The sequence below is a fragment of the Pteropus vampyrus genome, unplaced genomic scaffold (genome assembly GCF_000151845.1).
Source record: "Pteropus vampyrus isolate Shadow unplaced genomic scaffold, Pvam_2.0 Scaffold78, whole genome shotgun sequence".
Classification (NCBI taxonomy): Eukaryota; Metazoa; Chordata; class Mammalia; order Chiroptera; family Pteropodidae; genus Pteropus; species Pteropus vampyrus.
The window spans coordinates 5,397,489-5,419,616 of NW_011888859.1; the positions used below are offsets into that span (position 1 = coordinate 5,397,489).

General features: G+C 44.4%; 1 protein-coding gene across 1 annotated transcript in view; it reads left to right on the forward strand.

Moving 5' to 3' along the window:
- The window catches only part of ARID1B (AT-rich interaction domain 1B), a 389,943-nt gene that overhangs the window by 324,538 nt on the left and 43,277 nt on the right, over nt 1-22,128 (forward strand). The window contains exon 10 of the mRNA XM_023532165.1: nt 11,345-11,672. Within this exon, the coding sequence (XP_023387933.1) occupies nt 11,345-11,672 (328 nt within the window). The remainder of the gene's footprint in view (nt 1-11,344; nt 11,673-22,128) is intronic.

The window sequence follows — 22,128 nt, forward strand, 5'->3', positions numbered from 1 at the left end:
CATTATATCCCAGCTACTGCTCTTGGTAGGGAAACTATTAGAAAGCCCACAACATAAAACTTTGTGCAGGGCCCCTTCCTGCCCCTTCTGGCCTAGACTCAGAATGGGTGTAGATGTTGTGTTTTGCTTGATTCCCTTTACACTGTGTCATAAATGGTTTTCCACATTATTAATCCCAATGAGCCCTAGGAATTTAAGTCCCAGTTGACAGTAACAGTTTGCCCCATTCCCCAACAGCCCCAGGTAGTTGTGACATGTAGCAGTTTGGCGCTAAGCTAAGGCAGGATGGTGAGTCACTCAGCTGTGAGAGGGAGCCTGCCTGCCCACCTCGCCCGCACTCAGTGCGGTGGGCGTCACCAAAACTGGATTTCTTTGGCTGTCGTGAAAAAAAACCCTAGTGAAATTTCGGAGGCAGTGTGTAAGTCATGGTAGGCACAGAAAACATGAGCTTTTACTCAGAATGAGACTGGAGACGAGGTCAGAGCCTTGTCTGCAGAACTGGGGGTAGATGAAGGTCTCCGACTTAACCGTGAAAACTCATAGAGCTTCATGGAATTCTCAGAGTTGGTCTCTACTCAGATAACTCACCCTCGCAACCTCGTTCCCACAGTACTCGTAGTAAAGGAAGAAGGAGCCTTGGACTCTGAGTCTTTTGTGAACAACTAAGCAAGTGCTTACAGTATAGGAGTTAATAACAGGGAAGGTACCTTCTGTAGAATGGATTTCTTTTTTGAATAAAACTCTGTTTTCTATAATTGCTGAACATCAGGATTCTTAGTTTGAGAGCACTGAGCCTGTGTGAGGGGTCTTCATCCAGATGTCTGTGTCCTCGGACAGTTGCTTACTCTTTGGGAATTACTTTTCCTGTAGAAAAATGAAAAAGTAAGATTATGTTACCTTGGAATTTGCTTCTAATTCTGTTGTCTTGAGTGTAAATTTTTCTTCAGCTCTGGAGCCACTGATAAAAATGCAGCCCACTGGATCCACTGCATAACATTTTGGTTGTAGTGTTAAGGTTTTTGTTTTGAGATTTTTCTAAGGCATAAATACTGAGTTCAGGTTCATATTAGAAAAAATTTTAAATAAGGATGATAATTTCCATACTTGGTACTTTCTAACGTTGAAAGAAAATATCTGCATATCTGTGCTGTGTGATGTTTCCTCCTTCCCTAGGCGACACCTCCAGTACATTCCACTGTGAGGGGTACACCTCCCTGGGTCCGCCAACTGGTTCCTCGTGCTGTGTGCTTAAAATCGGGTTCCTGGTACGCTCTGAGTTCGAATCATCCTGGTACACTCTGAGTTCGACTCAGACTTGCTCACTTATCCCCCTTATCTTGTCCTCTCTCCAGCAAATATTAAAGACAGGAAATTAAGCTTGTAACATGTATTGTTCAATTTAGTAAATATTCTTGCCATTTGCATTTCTCTCTTAGTTGATCCTTTTAAACAAGAACCCAAGCAAAGTATTTATTTTCTTTCCTTCTGTTAACTACTCAAATTATTAGTAACATATTCAGCTTGCATCTTTGTGATAAATGTTTTAATGTCTCTGCAGTGACCCCCAGAGGTCATCAGTCTCATCTTCTGTTTCAGTTACTAACTAGATGACTTTCTTCTGGGTTAGTTTTGTATTTAAGAGCTCTCAGGGGGAAATACTTTATAGTCTCTTCTTACTAACCATTTTATTGTCAGAAGCAGCTTCTCCAAAATTGTTATTAGTAACAACAAACATTTATTAAATACTGCTGTGTCCTGGGTCCCGTTCTAAGACGTTTTCATATTTTAACTCCTTCGTTCTTTACAGCATGCTTATGCTGGGCACTGTTATTACTCCACTTGACAGAGGAAGAAACTGAGGCATACGACAGGGAAACGACTTTGCCGGGTGCGCAGTGGTCATGCCAGCATTCAAGTTCAGGCAGGCCCACCCGTTTTCTTAACTAATGGGAGGCCCATGGCCTGATCCCCGCTGTGCACATGAGAAGGTTAAGTAATTTACCCACAGTCCCACAGCTAGTAAGTGGCAGAGCCAGGGTTCAAACTGAGGGAGCTGTCAGAGGCCACTCAGTCACGAGTGTGGTGTTCTTCATGCATCAGACGTTCTCGTCCTCACTCAGTGGTTCATTCAGTGAGCCACTAGGGAAACAAGACAAACTACTTGCCTTCAAGAAGCAAAGAACGTTTTGGAAATAAATCAACAATACTACAGATTAAGAAAAAATATTCCTATGAAGTTAAGAAGGGAAAATTTTTAGAAATGTATGTATATTAATATTGTAAAATCTGAATTATTAAATATACAAATGGAATGAAGCTAATTTAAATGTGTAAAAATGTTTAATTGCGGTATATTTTATGAAATAGTAGTTTTCTCCCTTCAAGCAAGCACATTTAATAACTACCCTTACACAGTATTTGCAAGTAGAAGGCCATGGGGACTTGCTTTAATAAATAGAAAGGAATTGTGTAATTGACGTGTTAATTATTAACAGATGAATTTGGGAAGGTGAGAGCTGAAGTCAGTTTCATCTTGGTAGCCTTTGTCTCAAGGAAAAACACCGTCTTACTCTCTTTCGTGTACTGTGTGTCACACTGACTGGCCGCAGATATTTTTTGCATATTTGTCACTGATTGTAAAAAGTGAAGGTCTAGCCTTAGTTTTGCCATGAATAAGTAGTATCACCTTGGGCAACTAATAGTAAATCTGAGTCTAGATTCGCAGCTGTCACTCACATGTGTGATGGTGTCTGGGCCACCACAAGCAGCCACACCGTTTATACACTGATGCAGTCCCGGGTTTATGCCTTACTTTGCATAATGGGTACCTTAGGAAGCAGGGAGCTTATAAGTAGGTGAGTCTGATGAGTCTTTTATTTCTAAATTACATGGTAAAAGGTGTTTTTCAGACAGGTAAAGTTTTTTTCTCTAAAATAAATTAGGTGCCATCTGAACTCTTCTTTCTCCCTTCATTAAAATGTTTCTCATAAATTCAGCAAAGGCAAACTTCAAATGATACCTAGTTGAAATGAACGCGGTCTCCAAAAGTGCATTTGAGACTTTCACATTAATAATCTTAAAACTGTTTCAATTCAAGAGGAACAATATATAAATGTCACTAGTTGGCTACAGGAGAGTACCTTATAGGCCCATGGCAACCTTGGTGTCACCGTGACGCAGGACTTCAGTCTCAGCTCCTGCGAGTCCCGAACCCAGGTCCTGTTGTCAGTTAAGCTGGATGCAGCCTCTCTGCTGCAGTGTCGGGCGCGGACCCGTTGCCCGCCCCCGGCAGTGCCGTCAGCCTGCCGGGACCCTGCCCTGGCTCCCCCAGACCCGGAGCAGGGCACTCCCTTCAGCTGGCTCATTTTATTTTATTCTTGAAACGGGTTGTAATACATTTGATGTGTTTACAGCTCCCTATTACCTTAACCTTACCTTATGGCTAAATTAACAGTGCTAGGCAAATATATTAATTCCACATTCTATACTGTTTTGTTGGTAAAGAAATCTTCTGAATCTATATCCTGCTAATAGAAAAAACAAATTGAAGTAGATCATTTTCTAGCAAAAAGTAATTAATGCAGTGTTCTTAGACCACTCGGCCATCCTGACACACATTAGTGCGGTGTTCTTTTCATCTTCAAATTTAGCCTTCAAGTTATAAGATTTAAGCATGAGTTTTTCTTAACAGACTGATGATCATGATTTTATCAAAGCCTGGGAATCAGGGAAGAAATAAAATTTAATGTACACATCAACTTAAAGAAAGGACAAAGTAAAAGCATAAAACAACTTTAATTTTGACTAGTAGGAAGGTAATTATTTTAAGAAATTAATATTGCTAATGAAAACCAACAGTACTCAAGAGTGCCAGCGTTTGCTGCCCCCACTGAGTGGCTAGGCACATGGTTGCAGCATCGTCATCTGATGGATTTTAACTCTGCTGCTGGTCTTGGTCATGACAATCCTAGACCCCAGTGCAGAAACACAGGAGGTGGACATGCAGGTTTACTTAGCATCCTAGCAGCGTGCCTTTTCCTGGGCTCATAGCTCTGCCATTTTTTCACATTTGTGTGAAAAGAAATGACCTGTTGAATCACAATCTGCAAACGGTAAGACTGGCACCAAGTGTCCTTTCAGAAGGGTTCCTTCACCTGCAGATGGGCCCTTGGTATCCGGTGAAGCAGATCAGAGCTCTCCCTCCAGGGGGCGCCATTCTCAGCAGTCTCTGTGGGCCTGCGCAGGATGCCCCAACTCTGAGCCCAGGGAGGAAGGACGCAGGTACCGCTGCCACGGGTGACAGCAGTGGCTCTGAGATGCCTTCATTTCTTGCCATGGATATTATACTGTTTTATGCTAAATTCAGCTATTGAGTTAATACCTTTTTACATTTCTTATGTCAATGCTTTTTCTTGTACTTACTCTATTTTGAGAAAAAAAATTGAATATCTGTGCATCATGATAGAATTTAGCATATGACCAATATATAGTAAAAAGGTAATTTCACTGATTAAGAAGTCATCTTGTTACTACTGTTGAACAGTGTGCGTCTGCTCCTTGACAGGTTCTGTCCATTCAGTATCCCTGACCAGCACTGGTTACTGTTAGTGTCCTTTTTTCCCACAGTAGCCACGTGAGACAGATGATCTAGTATTTTACCCTTTGTCCAGATGAGGAGACTGACCTTTGGAGTGACAAGTAGCTTTCTGAAGGTCACACACGCAGCAGACAGTTATACCCCTGCTCTCTCTACCTCACCCACTGCCCTGAAGACAGGTACTGCATCTGACTAGACACACCCGTCCCCTGGGCCTGTGCGTGATGTCAGCCTTGGCGATGGCACTTTCCCCGAATCCGCTCCTGCTACGGAGGGGCAGCCACCATGCACACACAGCTCACTTTCAGGGCCGCCTTCCCTCCCCGCTCTGTATGAGTTCTCCCTGCTGGATTTTCTTCTTAGTACTTAGCACCACGTGACATTGCCCAGCTGATGCCACCAGAGTGTAAGCTCTTTGCCTTTGTTCACTGCCGAGTCCCCAGCCATTAGCACATAACTGGCACGTAAGAGGCCCTTTAAGAACTGTTCCTTAGATGAATGAAGACAGGTGCGTCCCAGAGACGCTGGCACGCCCTTGACCCTGCCTCGATGCCTGCTAGGGACGGGGTTGGCTGCTCAATGCTTACGAATTATCTTTGGGAAGTGAAACTAAGGTTCGTTTTTGTCTGTTTCTATCTATGCCTCTATATTTTCTGCATTGAGCTCGCACTGCTATATAATTAACTTTTTTTAAAAGAGTTAACTTTTGTAACTTTTGGTAGAAAAAAACTACCAAAAGTGAAATGCTGAAGTTATACTGTGAGGTAACAGGGGCCTTTCGCCCTCCTTCATAAGCTTTGTGTACTATTACTTTACATTTGGAAGATTTTTTGAAATGCATGCTGACCTAGGAAAAATACGGTGCCCTGTATATCAGTTCAAAAATGAACTCTGTTTCCACAAAGAGTAGAATTTAATGCCTTTACTTGGGATAGATCAGCTTTCATTTTGAACCTGTATTTGTGGTCTTCTTAACTACTCAATCCCACCCCACCCCACCCCCAAAAACGGTGCCTAAAGGAGCAACAGTGTGTGATAAGCCTGGATAGAAAAGTGGAGTTGAAAGAAGGTTTTGAAATATAATTTCTGTTTTCATACAGAAAGGATCTTACTTAAATATGGTAGCCTGCAAATAAGCATGTGAGAAATGTTCAAAACCATTTGTCATTAGGAAAATGAAAATTAAAACCACAACAATAGCCACTGCACCCCTACTGGAATGGCTCGTATTTGTTTTTAATTGGCAATATCAGGTTTGTAGAACAATTAGAAGTCTCATACATTTTTTGGTGGAGTTTTTTATAAACTGAAACATGTACTTACCGTACAACCCAGCACTCTCATTCTTGGTTTTTTTGTTTTGTTTTGATTTTTGTTTCAAGAGAAATGAAACAGGTCCACACAAAGACCTGTGTACAAATGTTAGCAGCTTCATTCATAATGGCCTCAAACTGGAAACAACCCAAGTGTCTACAGAGCTGGGATATTAGTCAGCAACAAAAGGGAACAAACTACTGATGTGCAACAATATGGACACATTTCAAAAGCATGATGCTAAGTGAACAGGGCCAGACACAGAAGGCTACAAATGTGCCACTGTGTTTCTATGGCAGTGTAGAGAAGGCGGGACTGTAGGAAGGGAAATCAGATCTCAGTTGCCGGGTGAGAATGAGATTGACCACAAAGTGGCAACTTCTTGTCACGATAGCAACATCCCATGTCTTGACTGTGCTGGTGGTTATAGGACTGTATACGGTTGTTACCGTATGTAATTCTACCTCAATAAACCTGACTTATTGTTATGTTGTAGATAGCTATAAAAAGTAGTGAACATCTTTGGCTAAGCAAGATAAATGCATATTTAGCTCAAATTCACAAATATATTTATCGTGGTATGTAGCTAATTATCCATTTATTTTTTCCCACCCAGATTAAAGTGTCTACTCTATGATTTGTATACCATTTTTACCTTCCACAGCATAAGGGAATAATACAGAATCTTTCATGTTTATAAGTAATTGTTGAATGATTGAAACTGAGAAGCAAAATTTCCTCTGTGAGTAGAAATGTTTAATACTTCAATAAAGGCAGTAATCTTGGAATATTTATTGTAACCTAGCAAATTTAAATATTCTAGATTCAGATATAGAATTATTTGCGATCCTTCTTATTATAGTGATGGTGACTTGAATAGAGTCTAGCTCCTGCTTCCTCTATCTGGTGCTTGAATCTAACTCCTGGTGGGTTGAAATCTGAATTCATTTGGTGACCAATTTTCCAAAGCTGGTGTGCCAAGATGAACCCACTTGAAAACTGTGGGCTCTTGGACTTGGCTGCAAGACCCGTCCAGCTGAGGTGGGCTGGCCCAGCATCTGCTGCCTTCATTGTGCTTGATGCTGGATCCATCTGTTTTCTGTCAAAGCTAGTGCCAACAAATTACTAATCTATTAGAGAAACATGGAAATAAGATTGCACTTCTCATTCCTAGCTTTTCCTCTCATGTTTTGCTTGGCTTACGTATTTGGTTTTTGTTTATTTGGGGGAGAAAGATACGTTATCAAGTAGACAAAGAGGAGGAGCATGTATCATTTTTCACTCCTACACACTTTTAAAAGATTATGGAGAAAAGATCATATTAATGATTATTGATAATATGATTGTTGTTGATGATGGTGAGGATAGTAGCTGTCATTTATCAGGTAATATGTTTGGCACTGTATTAGTCCCTTTCTATCTATTCTCCATAATTATCATTACTTTACAGACAGCAAAACTAATGTTCAGAGAGGTTAAAGAACTTGTCCAAGGTCATGCCGCTAGGAAGTGTCAGAACCAATATTCAAACCCAGATTCTAGAGCCTGTGCTTTATTCATTGCTGCCTCTTAAGCCATTAAAAGCCTTTAGGACCATTTTTATCTGGGCATGTGAGTTTAATGAGGAAAGCCTTTAGATTTAGTTTCAAGGAGAAGAAAGGGGACTTCGTATTTCTTTTACCAAATAGAGGCCTCTGTGATTAAGACATATTCTCTTGGCATGTGCTTTTGAGTGCCAATTCGTGGATCATCCCAACTGACTGAGGAAAAGTAGATTGGGGGCCCCACACTCAATGGGATGTTCTCAGCGTGCGTGTGTGTGTGTGTGTGTGTGTGTGTGTGTGTGTGTGTACATTGGTGTGCATGATGTTTGTGCCCTGGTTCATACTCCGCCCTATCACAGTAACTGCTTCCTGCTGTAGGACGAAGGCCAGCTGCCAAATAGAGCAAAGCTGTTGATACACAGCCCTTCTCTCTTTGGTATGTAGTATGAAAAGTACCTGAACAGAGTTCAACAAAATTAGGAACCTTCTCTAATGAAACTGCATTGTGAGTACTGCAATAACTATGTCCAAATGCTTGTTTTCTAAAACAAGATTAAAGTGTCATTTCATTTCCTTCGAAAGCAAAGAGTGCATATGTTTTCACTGCATAAAGTTTCTTAACCAAATGAGTCACCAATTGAGTATTGGGGGAGGGTGGAAACTAGCTGCAGAGAATGGCATGAATATGTGAATTAATTTCATTTACATTCAAACTGCGAATGAGTTTATTTTTTAGTAAAAGCGAGAGCCAGCAAGGAGCAGTAGATTTCACCGCTGTCATCGGGTAGTCTGGACGTGAGAGCTTGTGAGGTCAGGCGGGCGAGGGAAGGGTCTTCATGCTTCCCACAGAGAAGGATTCTGCCGGCTGGAACGCCGAGAGCGCGGGGGAGAGGCAGGACACAGTGTCCCTCCCAGCAGGGGCGAGCATAAGGCGCCCTTTCCACCGCGATGGTGGGACAGGAAGACAGACAGGGACCTTATGTGTGGTCTCGTGGGACAGAGATTCAGAAGCAGCTCAATAACTTTTTATAAATAATGTTGAAATTGATAAACAGTGAATGCCTTTTACCTTTTAATTGTGAAACAGTATCAGTTTGATTTTTAAAAAAGCAGTTTGAATTCGAGGAGCTGGCCATAGAAGGCCCGCTCACGCGCGACTCGGCAGCTCCTGAGACCGTTCGTGTGGAAGTGCTCCTGTCCCCGCCCCCCGTTGTTCCCTTTGGCGTCCCCCATTCTCCAGTTCCCGCACTGCCCGCGCCCCGCTCTGTGATGCCGCTGCTGGCTTTAACGGGTGCCTTTCTGTCCTGCTGCAGCACTTTATTAGCTTGTCCCAAGATGGGTCTATCGCTGGGGTCAGCAGATTATGGCCACATTGGCCCACCACTTGTGGTTGTAAATAAAGTTATGGGAACCATTTGTGTATGTATCGCCTCTGGCAGCGTTGGCGGCCATTTATTTGTAACAGCCTGCCTGGCCCACAAAGCCTCTCCAGCCGTTTGCAGAAAGTGTGCAATGAATAATATACTCACGGACACCCAAGTAAGAAAGTGCAGGTGATGCATCTGACAAGCGTTAGATGCAGTCAGTGCTGAAAAGTGTGGATTTCTTACATTTGTGGCGGATAGAGCTTCATATGTGTGGACCGAAGAAAACCTGATTTTATGATTATGATACTAAGTAAATGTGGTTTTTCCTTAAGCATTCGAGAGGGCCGCACGGTAGTTGCTTGGACTCTGAACTGTGCGCAGACCGCCTGGGTGCGGACTGTGGCTCCTCCACTTTTAGCCACATGACCTTGGGACAAGCTGTTCAACATCACGTACCTCAGGTCCTCATCCCTAAAATGAAGCCTGCAATAACAGGGACCTCTTGGGCTTGATGTGAGGATTAAATAAATCGATACAAAGGACTTAGAACTAAGCTCAGCACACAGCAAATATCAAGTATCTGCTTTTATTGTTGTTACTAATCAAATCTAGTTTCTGCTGGAAACCTGGAGAAGCTCACGCCCAGCCTGAACCCCAAGACCCCGGAGGCCTGGGGCACAGGGCCCTGCTGAGGCGGGCCACCACCCCGTGCCCACCTCCCAGGCACGTGGAGCACGTTGGTAACTTCATCTTGAGATCTTGAGTGCGTCTGCTCTCACCGCTCCTCTGCCTTATTCACCATTCGTCAGTAACACTCCTACCATCTTTATGTCCATGTTTAAGACACTTTACATGCGTTATAGTGTTTAACCCCAACAACTCTTCAAGGAGACAGTGTTAGAGGGGATCGTCTTTGTTTCAAAGAGAAGAGAATGAAACAGAGGTTTAAACAACCTACCTGGCATCATAGAGTCAGTCGGTGTGGAGCCCTCACTGTGCTCCAGATCCCAGCGCCGGCCACTCGGACTCCTGAGGTCACAGCGCAGAGGGGGCTTCATTCAAGGACACTTCGCCGCCTCCCCTTCCGGGGCCGACGCTGCACCCCCACCTGGCAGCCTCGCTCTCAGTTCTCCTGCTTTGCACAGTGCATTATCTTCTCATTTTGCTTTTGTATTTTTTCTTTCCTGGCCCTGCTACTCCACCTCGTATACACATCGCACATGCACACGTGCGTGTGCGCGCGCGCACACACACACACACACACACACACAACTACCTAGACTGTGAGCTTCGTAGCTGCAGGAATCGGATTGCATTTAACTCTATGTCCCCTGTGTCCAGTTATGGATGAAGAGATTCTTCTAGAAAGTAGTAAGGACTACTTGAGATACACTACTCCATATTCTATAAACACTTGTCTTTCTACATTTATTTCAACAGTCATTCATTAGAAGGCAGCACATTTTATTGGTTAATTACACAAGTTCCAGAGTCAGGTTGCTTGAGCTTGAATTTTAACCTAGTGGCTGTTGATTTTCTTCATTTGTAAATGGAATCATGGTTGCATCTGTGTTTCATATTGTTATTGGAGGAATGAAAGAAATCGTTGATGCAAAGCACTTAACCCAGTGTCTCGTTCACAATGATAGAGCAGTTATTATCGTTGGAGTGGCATTATGTGTGCCTTTAATTTACTTGAATTTCATTTCTGTACACACTCCATCAACATGAAAGATACAGAAGGAGAGAGAGAACACTGTCGCCGTCGTCCCGGCCCCGTGGCCGCCGTCCTGCTCCGTGGGCGTGTGCCCGGTGTGAGCAGGGTAGGCGGCATGAGTGTGCTTCCTCGTCTCAGCCCCGGGGCCTGCCCGCTTCTCAAGTGCCGCCGTCTTGCTGTGTTGAATGTCATGCTAATGCTTGAAACTGTATTTCATAAGACATGGCCTCACGCAGCACAAAGCAGCCCCTTTATCTGGTGCTCAAGCCAAAAAATAAAATGTGTCCCAGCGCCAGCGGAAAACACCCACGACGATCTGATGCTTCCCCACGCCGCCGCCTGTGGGGCTGGCAGGGCAGCTTTGACCATACGGGATGTGGTCCTACTTGTCATCATTCTGAACCTGTTGTCGTCACAGCCCAGCGTGGTGGCGAAGTCGTAGTGTAATCTCAGAGTGGCGCTCACCTAAGGACTAGGGATTAAATCATCATTTTGTTTAGAATGTAAGAACAAGGCGTGTTGGAGCAACACCCGGGGCCAGCATCCATGCCTGTTCGTAGGTTGCGTTAATGACTAGCCTGGATTTCCCCTCCAAGCCGTGGTGTCGTGTGGGCCTTTGCCTTTGGAATGTGCAGAGGGAGCGTGTCTGGGACTGCCAGCCTCACCAGCGCCGACGAGCGGATTAGTAAGGGTAACGACTAACGACTGTCAGCTACATTGTTGGACCAAAAGTATCTCCAGTGGATGTTTTTACAAGTCCAGATATTAAGTAAAAGGCTTTAATTTGTGTTTGCTTTTTGTTTAGGTAACTACTCCAGACCCCCAACGTATAGCGGGGTGCCCAGTGCAAGCTACAGCGGCCCAGGGCCTGGCATGGGCATCAATGCCAACAACCAGATGCATGGACAAGGGCCAAGCCAGCCGTGTGGTGCTATGCCCCTGGGACGATTGCCATCAGCTGGGATGCAGAGCAGACCATTTCCTGGAAACATGAGCAGCATGACCCCCAGTTCTCCCGGCATGTCTCAGCAGGGGGGGCCAGGAATGGGGCCACCAATGCCAACCGTGAACCGTAAGGCACAGGAGGCAGCTGCCGCAGTGATGCAGGCCGCTGCAAACTCAGCACAAAGCAGGTATGCCGTCGGGGCGGGCAGTCTGTGTGTGGACATGTGAGCACATGCCGAGCACGGAGCTGCGTCGTCCCCTGGGTCACACAGAGTGGGGAGCAGTGGAGTGTTGTTTTGCTTGGCCATAGAGCTCAGAAAAGTAAATCACATGTTCTCTGAGTCATCAAGGAAGGAATCCGGGTAGTGGGCAAGTCAGTCGTGGGACGTTATTTGAAATGGCTATGAATAGTTATTATAACCAGCAACCATAGGGAGTGTCTGTGTGGTTCCATTTAAACAGCAAGGTTTGGGCAGGAAATTCTAAAGCCTAAAAACTATTTAAAAATCTAAAACATTGAAAAATAACCTATCCCTTTTATTACCCCCACTATAAAAATCTTTCTAAAATAAGAACTTTGTATATGCACATACGTGTATTGTGTATGTTTGTCTAAATGTATATGTGTGCGGTTTGTATATTTTGTATTATTATGATGATATTTCAGAGAGTAAATTGATAGAGGAAGGTTTTATACTCAATTATTCGTTTTTAATCATGCTTTTTAAAATTATTTCTTTAAATACTTGACCTGCATAAAAATAACATTCTGACTTAAAAATTTATGAGGCCAAAGTGAATATGTTTTCAAAGAAGCACATGTAAATATGTTTTATGTTTAACATGTTAAAATACATTTTAAAACAAAGCACATTTAAAGATACATATGAAGATATGGTATCTTGAAGAAAAGATAAAATATTCGGATTTTTTCAAAGGGAAATAAAGCTAGGTGTGTGTTTGTGTGTGTGTGTGTATTTAAATGTGTCCCTTTGTTACTTTTCCTCTGAAGCTGCTATTTTGGGAATGTTAGGGACCCCTCCAGTCTGTTTGCTCCAAATAAAAAATCGAGGACTCAGAATGAAAATTTGTTATATTCTCTCTCTCTCTCTCTCTGTCTCTCTGTCTCTCTCTCTCTCTCTGTCTCTCTCTCTGTCTCTCTCTCTCTCTCTGTCTCTCTCTCCCTCTCTCTGTCTCTCTCTCCCTCTCCCTCTCTCTCCCCCACATAATAATTATTTAGAATCTTCTTTATACCGTGAAGCCAAACCTATGCAGACTTTAGGAAATGTTTCAGTAAACCTGTCTGTGAGGACTGGTTTGGCTGGTCCAACTGAAGTTCTAATTTAGGTTTACATGAATTGTCTATTGTTGCAACTCATAAAGCACAATTTTTTTTCTTTTTAAGTAGAAAGTACTTAATTGAATTTGACATGAAGTCTTGGATAGTGATCTGGGAAAAAGATAACCATAGAGATTTTGATTAAAAAGTCATGATATGCTCCCTTTCTGAATTACTTTCTATATCATTTTCTGTAAGTTAATATATAAATACACATATACATGCATTTTCATTTTCTCTTTGTGGTCAGGAGACCGTTCCAGATCCTTGTCCTTCACATGCTGCCCATTTGAGCTCTCCAGTAGTTCAAATGGGGACTGTGTATTTCTTGGCTTTTACCACAGTCAAAGCTGTACTTAAGCACTGTGAACTGAGAATCCTACTCTGCCCTCACCTTTGCCCTGTCCCATGGCCTGTTTTGGTTTTTTTTGTCGTTGTTTCTTTTTTTTTAAGGAATGTCCCCAGTTCCACTCCCAGGCAGCTGCATGGCACAGAGTGTCATGCCACACCCCGTAACCCTCCGCACCTATGTGTGGAATGACAGAATGGACAGGGGGATTCATACTTGTCTGCAGAACAAATCCAAAGAAGTTGTTCTTCTGTTCTACTTTAGGCCACCATACATTAGGTCGCCTGCTTATCCCAGCCAGTCTGGGGCTGGCGGACGCCCCATGTTTTCTTCCCAGCACCCCAACTATGGCACCTCTCAGGCTCCCATGATGCACCAGCCTGACCAGTACGGGTAGGTAGCCACATGCCCCGACGCGCTGCGGGACCTGGCATTTTTTTTGAACTGTCGATGAACGTGCCATCTGGCTGCAAAAGTAACGCCCCAAACGAGACAGTGAAAGGCCCAAAAGGAAACGCGTCCCTGGGGGGCTTGTCTCTCGTTTATTTTTGTTCGTTTCGGGTTTTTTGTTTGTTTCGTCGTCCCGTTTTGTTCCTCATTCTTATGAACAGCACTGCGGTGGTCGGGTAGCAGCCTGCATGCTGTCCCCAGACCCTGGCTTTGCATGGCTTCCGGCATGGCCCCTTCCCTTCGTGCCTGAGAGGGAATAGAAACTGCCACCTCCGTGACATAGTGAAATCACCTCCCGTGGTGTCGCTTTGCCCATGTTGTCGTCGTGTCGTCTAGGAACTTGTATCGTGGAGCACCGTTTTGACTGTTACTGTCACTCCTGCCACCGCAGTGACCTGCTCCTGCACACACCCCTGCACTCAGAGTGCCGAGACCTCATTTGCCCAGAGATGCACAGCAGGAGACACGACTTAGGTTATTAATAGGACCCGTGAGGGGTTTCATTATGTCATCGCTGAGCAAACATCTGTGCCAAGGGTTTCTATTATTTCTTTCTCCCAAGGAGGTTTAGAATATTGAAGTCACCAAGAAAATACAACCAGATAATCCAACACAGAATTTTCTTTCTAAACACAGTGTTGCCATATTATTATCAATTACAACACAGGAATTACATACAGCAACAAAAAGTGTCTCTCTTCCTACTACAAAACTATATAATATCAGGCTGTCACCATTTTAGATTAGTGAAAGCTCTTAAAGTATGTTATTATTGAATGACTTAGTAAGCAAAAATATTATGATTGATATCATTTTGCACACAGTAACAATGATTAGATTTTCCTACATAGATTGAATCACGTTTAGTAGTTACTTTCAGTAGAAATCACCACATTTTTGGTTAAAATAAAACAGGGAACAGTCAACTATCTTTATTTAAAGACTAACCGTATTGAACTATGCTTTCACTACTTGTTACGAATGCATGGCACAGAAAGCGCTTTAATAGTTTTGTATTCAGTATACATTTATTTAGACAGCAAGAGCAAGTGATGATTTTGCAATTGAGAGTTCTGAATCCTGTAAACATGGTTCTAAATGTCGACCAACAAGTAGAGATTTCTATAAACGTAATCCTAAACTATAAACTATAAACATAACTCTGAAAGAGAAATAACAAATAGAGAATTAAGTGAACATACTTATTTGGGGGAAATTGTCTTTTCCTCTTTTTTCCTTTCGTGTTGTACCTTCAAGGTCACGTCATGAATCAGTGGGAAGATAGCAGTGTGGGGAGAAGAGCATTTATCATCAGCTGCTAAGCCATAGGATCTGTCCTTTACCAACTCAGGAGTCCTATTGAAACCCGCAAAGCTAGTTTGGCTGTGCCTTGCCAAGCCACATTAAGCAGCTGTGTAAAATGAATTTAAATGGCATGCATCAGAGTGAAATCTCTTCCACTGGGGCAGAAAATCAATGTTAGCTAACCAGCACAGGAAGATCAAATCTGCGTTTCCGCCAGCCACATCCAGACAGCTTCCTTAGACAACACCTCCTCTTTAATTAAAAATAAGAAAAAGAAAGATGTTGGAGTTTCTATGTAAATCTTTAAAAGTGCACTTGGCGGAGGTTCATCTTTGCAGGCCCACCCCATTAGCCCTGAATTTTGTCTTTCATGTCTACAGCAGCCTTTCTATAAAAGAAAGAAAATAAAGTTTTATTTCTATTTGAAATCTTCCTTCCTTCCCACTTTTCAGTACACGTAATCCGTCATGCCTTTTCTTTAAGCAGAAGCTTGAATGTGGGAAAACGTGTAGTACATGTTCGAATGCTACAAGCTAAGAAATTTGGTTTTCAACATGCTTTTGCTTCACCTAACAGCCCATTGCAGCAAACGCATGTTTTTGCTTTTGTTATGTTTTCTTTCCCACTGGTAGCTCTGTCAGGTTACAGTCAGGCTGGCAGTATGAAAAGCCAGTTCGCTAAGTTTCAGTTTCTTTTTGGAGAGGAGGAAGTGGCTCACGCTTTCAGAAACAGTGTTCACGGTTTGTTATAATGACTTATTTCTCAAGTAAGAATCCCAGAGGGGCTAGAGCCTATGAAAGAACCTGAAAAAGACAAATTAATGACCAAGGGAGAGAGTGAGAGAATGTGTGTGTGTGATTAGAAACAGAACGCTCACTGTAAAAATGAGAGACTGTGGCAGTTATGCTTCAGGCTTTCTCAGCTGGGTAAGTGTAAGATCGCACAGAGAACAAACACAGGTGTAACTGGGTGGAAGCCGTTTACTAATTCCTTTTTTAAAGAGTGACACTACAAGAGTAAAACCCACCTGCTGCATTGAGTACGTAAAGGATATATAGATGAATTGTTCTTTCTTTTTCACCTTTTGAGTAAAGGAATTCTTTATTTTGATTATAAGAGTATTTATAATAAAATGTGGTGAATCTTATTGTTCAGGTACTAGACTGGCTGAGTAATAACATCCAGTTATTTGATATCTGTCTAGGACCCCTCGCCCCCCGTACACACTGAGACTTTTTACTCAGAAAACGCATTGCTGTGTGCAGTTTTATAGCATTTCTAGTTAATGTAATACTTTTTTGAATTAATGAGAAACAGCATTAGAAATATTAGTCGATCTTACTAAAAGCTTGGTTCAGGGATGGCAAATGACTTTCATCTTCAGTCCATTTCTGATGGCCGTATTTATATAGCATTGTGTCGGAAGGTTTCTGAGATATCATCTGAACGTAGGAGATCCAAAGTCAGCGAGAAGCTCAGGGAAGACGTCAGCCTGCCACTTCCTAAAGCGTCGCCACGAATCCCAGGCTACAACACAGTCTAGTATTTTTTGAATGACAAACCATTATCAGTGACCTTTATGCTTAAAACACACACACGTGTACATGCACATGTAACATGGATTTCCCTCAGTCATTTAGTGTGCTTCGCATCCACTTATTCAAGGTGGCACCTGGTACTGTCCAATAGTTGACATACCTGCCACATATACATGATTTGTGGATTTAGATATTTCAGTTATCCAGGGGGTTTTTCCCTGGAAGTGAGCTCCAATACAATGCATGACTTTAGTGAATTTACAGAAGGCTTGGCAAGCCCTAGCTAGAGCTTCAGGTGACACCTGGAAGTCTGAGTCTGCCACCCCCAGCGGCATAGATCAGCTTTAGTCGAGTCTTCAGTGACTTGCGGTGGTTTATGTCAATGTTCTGACACAGATCTTTAAGATAATATTTTCATAAGAAAAGGTTCCATGAGGATGTAGAGTTTCAGTTATAGAGTAATAGAATTGTAAAGCTGGAAGGATTTTAGGTGTCATCCAGTCTCTACTCCTTGATTTTATGGTGGAGGAAACCAAGACCTACGATGACATTATCTGTTCAGGATCATTTAGTTAGTTACGGGCAAGGCAAAGCGGACCCCGGGGCCTCTCTCCCGGTCCTATTGCTCTTTCTTCTACTTAGTGCTCTCAGTATAGATGTTGCCTTTTTAAAAATACTCTTAATTTTAGTTCTCCCTCGTGTCTAAAGGCGGTGCTAACTGTTAGAACCAAATATTAACCAGTGTCTCAGTGGAGATGCTGCTTCTTACGTGCGGGTCTGGATTTTTTTTCATTAGCTCAGCCTTTGTTTCACCGGAGTGGAAATTTTGCACATTCGCACTTAGACTCGGTGTGCAGCAGGGCTGGTTTGTTTCTGGAACCACATCTGACCTTGTGAGATGAAGCAATGGTTTACTTGATGCCACACAGATGAGTTTGAATATCTGTCCTTGGCATCCTTTGATTGCCTGCCAATGACATTTGTTCTTGTGATTGGCGTGTAGCTGGTACAGTAAGGATTCGGAGCTGTGCGGCATAGAATCAGAAGTCGGCATTTTTACCTGGAGAAATGCGGACACCTGTCCAAGGCTGACACAAGGGGGCCTGCCGTCCCCAGAGTACTCCCCAGTGGACTGACCGGACACCACACGGAGAGAGACTTGTAGACTTCTTAATTTTGGAAAAAAAATGAGTCAATCTGAAGAGTGTTCTTACTCTTGCCTGAAGGGAATTTTATGCTGAATATCGTAACCACAAGTCTGGAGACTTACATTTTAGTACTATCCGTCATACCAAAAAACGAGGATAACTGAAATTTTTAAATATTTTTGGTTTTAGTAAAATAGGAGATTGGAGGTTTTAATTAATGTTATTCTTTAATCTTAGCCACTCTTTAACAGAGCAGATAAATCCTGTGGCGTTTTAGCCATTAGGTAGCTTGATCCGTAGCAGCCCAGCCCGGCCTGGGGGAGTTTGAGCCTCCGCCTTCCTCTGCTGGGAGCAGCCGCTGCACTCGCAGACGCGGGCGGACCGGCGTCCTTTGGGTGCATCGCCGTTTCTCCCTGTGTCTCATGTGCGCCCCACACCCACACACAGCTTCCGGCAACTGTTCTTTCGTGAAGCATATTTATAATTCATTTCCCCTGTTGCAATTTGCCAACAAAGCACTTTTTCGCTATTATTTTCCTCTGAAGCCAGCATGACGCAGTTCTGCTGACGGGCCAGGAGCCCCTGGTGTGGAAATACACTAATGGCCGTCATGCATTCGAGTGTCAGAGAGAAGGGGCGAAATACTTCAGTGTCGAGTTGTAGTGGGGGTCCATGGTACTGAAGGGCTGCGAGTACTTTGTAGTAAGAAAGATTCCGGCCCTTTGGATTTGGGACAGTTAGGTTTTAAAATAATAGCTGTGATTTGAAAAGTCATGTTAGTGAAAGACAAAGATTCCGAAGGCTTAAATAGTATTTTTATTTCTGCAACTAAATGTAAGTCTTTGCATTGTCATCTAAATACCGTGCTTTAATTTTTAGCCTCTTTTTTCGCCTTCAAAATTTAAAATTTGAATGTTATGGTGGTATTTTAAGATTATGATTTTGATCGAATCTTTCAGTTACAGAACTATTATGGCAGCCGTAAAGTACATTATTAGTCTTCAAAAAGTACTGAAACACTGATCAAAGTAGGAGATGTACAGCAAACGTTTAATGGACTGGAGCGAAGCTCCCTGAGTGGTGGTGTTTACTTAGCCTCGTAAACACGTACACAGCCCCACCCCCACCATGGGAGGGGCGAGGCTCATGAGCATGTATTTTTTTTTCTTGTGTGTAAATTGTGGTTTATTCGCACAATGGTATATTGCACAGTAGTTTAAAGGAACGAACGTGCTGTTGAGAGAGAAAAGCAAAGTTATAAGAGAGCGTGTATTTTTTATGAGTCCCCGGGCTGCCTGGTGAAGAAGGCCAGCACGATCTGAGGACCGGCTTTGGGATTCCTGCTCCTGAAGACAGACGCGGAGGGAAGGGGCAGGAAGCGGCCAGCTCGGACGCCCTGTTGCTTATACTTTCTCCGGATGGACGTCGGATGAGGAAAACACTGGACTAGATCCAGGGAGAGTGGGCAGCGTTAGAAGGAACTGTCGATCTTGCAGACCTGTCACCACAGTTCACACTTCGGGGCTCTCGACTGATGGCAGCGTCCGTCTCCTGAAACTCCTCTCACTTCCTGCGTCGTAGCGCCCGCCTCGGACGTCAGCGCCCTCCTCAGACGTCAGCGTCGTCGGACGTCAGCGCCCTTCTCAGACGTCCTCGCCCGCCTCGAAGGTCAGCGCCCTCCTCAGACGTCAGCGCCCTCCTCAGACGTCAGCGTCGTGGGTCGTCAGCATCGTCGGACGTCAGCGCCCGCCTCGGACGTCAGCGCCCTCTTCAGACGTCCTCGCCCGCCTCGGAGGTCAGCGCCCTCCTCAGACGTCAGCGTCGTGGGACATCAGCGTCGTCGGACGTCAGCGCCCTCAGACGTCAGCGCCCTCTTCAGACGTCAGCGTCGTCGGACGTCAGCGCCCGCCTCGGTCGCTGAACTCCAGGCTGCCAGCCGTGCTAGACCTGCCTTCTCAGTCCAGAATGTCTCCCTTCCCGGTCTGCGCCTCACTGCTGGCGCTGTCCTCACATCTAGGGACTCTAGATGACACGTGTGGTGGGGTGGGGCCCCGCCAACCAATGAGTCTCCCCGGGTGGGGGGCGTGCCCTTGTCTGCAGGGCCAGCCTCACGGCCCCCCTGCCGTCTCCGCCCCACACGCCCCCAGCCTCAGAGCAGACGGACTCAGATCCAGACCCGGCCTTGCCGTCCGCCCGGCCCCGGCAAACCCAGCAGCGCAGCGCAGCGCGGCCGGTCCCCGCTGTTCGGGCCTGGACGGGCCTGGATGGCCGGGACTGGAGGTCCCCGCCTCTCAGGTAGGAGGTTCTTTCCGGACGCGCACCGCTCGCAGGAGCGTGGACCCCACAGCAGCTCCGTGCGGTAGCGTTGGCCGCGTCACCAGCTTACAAAGCTTTCAGGCTGATCCAGGACATGTGGGGTGGTTCTCGGTCTGAAGGCCGGTAACCTCAGCAGAGTTTCGAGGCACTCGGCGGGGCAGGGTGCTGAGGAGGCCGGGATCTGGGTCTCTGGGCTTCGGGAAGCCCTGCGGGTGGCTTGGGAAGACGGAGGTAGATCGTTAGGTGGGGCCGAAGCTCTGACTGCTCCCAGGGCTTCGTAGGGGGTAGCAACTCCCTGAGGCTCCTCTTACTCTTGACCTTCATTCTTATTTTGAATTCTCCTTCCCTTATGTAGATTAAACCAAACCGAACAAGAACGCACAGCTACAAAACCCTAATGTTCTGTTTCTTCCTTTTAAAGCTAACTGTTACTGCCTTGACTTTGATTGTTAAGTACTCAGCAGGTGAGAACTTACTGGATCCTGCTCCTCCCACTTCTCAGGGCAGAGCAACAGTAAGGACACGAAGAACCTTTTTTTGCTCAGTTTTAAGCCTTTCCTGCAGTGTTTTTACTGTAATTTTGAACAGTGTTTTGCTTAAATTAAGTAACTTTGCGGCCCAAGGCCACACTTAGCTCAGGAAATGTGTAAGAATTTTAGGAGGATTTTTTTAAAAATTAGAAATGACTGTATTGATATATTTCCTGGTACTACAGCCCTGGACAAGTACATGCTATGTTAGAGGGCTTTACAGAATATTGCTGGGACAAAGTATATGAGACAGAGATCTCACGGCCCTAATCCTTTTTCATTTTCCAGCCAACAGACTGGTTCATTAAGGTCCACAGAGCCTGTGAATGCGTAGAGATCTGTGCCTTCTTAATTACCTCACTCCTAAAAACCACTCCGATTAGTTTGTTGCTGGTTGCTACTCAGCTCCTTAGCATTTTCAGACGGGTATGCTCCCCGTGTCTGAGGAGCCTGTACCTCGAAGGAGACCCACTACCCTTGTCCATCCCTGTACGCAAGAACGGGATATCCTGGGGTAGACAGTGGGTACCCCTACCACCGAAAACGGATGGCCCTCTTTGTAAATTATCAGAAATTTTTTTTTTTATGTAATCTCAAGAGAAACTTTTGTTTTTAAGTAAAGATCTTTAATGCAGTTACAAAAGGCCACTTTTTTCTTTGCGGATGTCATGGCACTAATTTTTCTTCCACAAGGGACAACAGATGTCATTTTACAAGACCAGGGAACTGTGCTGTTTATATCTTGTCAGAGGCCAGGGGGAAGCTACATGTACCAGAACCCACGAAGTTCTGGGAGTCCCCTCGTACAAGCAAGAGACAGATTTGGGGACCTATTATTGCCCTGTGGCTTTCGTCCGCTCCCTGCACTTGAGGCAGCCAGAGTGCTAGGCATCAGCAGGGAAGTGCTGACGTCAAAATCTGAATGAAGCATCTTCAAAAGGGAGGCTTCGAGTTCATTTTTGTATGATTGCCAGGACACAGTTTATAATAACAGCACAGCGGGCTTAACAAACCAAAATCACCTATGCAATGAAAAGAACATTCTTAATTATCAATTATCAGAATTGAAGCATCCAGATACTTTTGGCATTTTCTTCACATCCAGACAAGGATGGCCCTCACTTGAAAATCCTTGAGCTCTGTTTGTTCCCCTGGTTGCTTTGAGAGAGAAGGTGGAGACCAGTCAGCTGCCTTAGGAACAGCTCAAACCAGTTTACCTGCATCCAGGCAAAAAAGAAAGACTAAATCTTGAAATTGCACAATAGGTGCCATTTTAGCAGTAAGATCTAGGAGCAGAACTGAGAACAGGTTGAGACCGTCTGAGAAGTCCGCATGAAGTAGTTAGAAAGAGAAAATGTTTCTGACGTTGTAGGCTTTTAAGAAACCCAGGATGGAATATGCAGTAGTCCTCGGTGGTTGGTGGAAATAGCTTCACCAAGATGCAAAGGTGAAAATGCAACTTTTTGGAGAAAGGTGGAGACAAATGAGAGAAATGCCTTAGACACCAGAGACCCTGTGGCCACACCAGGTTATACCAGGAAGAAGCCCTCCTCCTCCGGAGAGTGAGCCCGTAAACACGTCCCTAAAAAGACCATTCTCGAAAAAAGACCATTCTCGAGAACGTGTTAACAAAGTTACCACGACCTCTCTGTTGAAAGGGTCTTTTTCA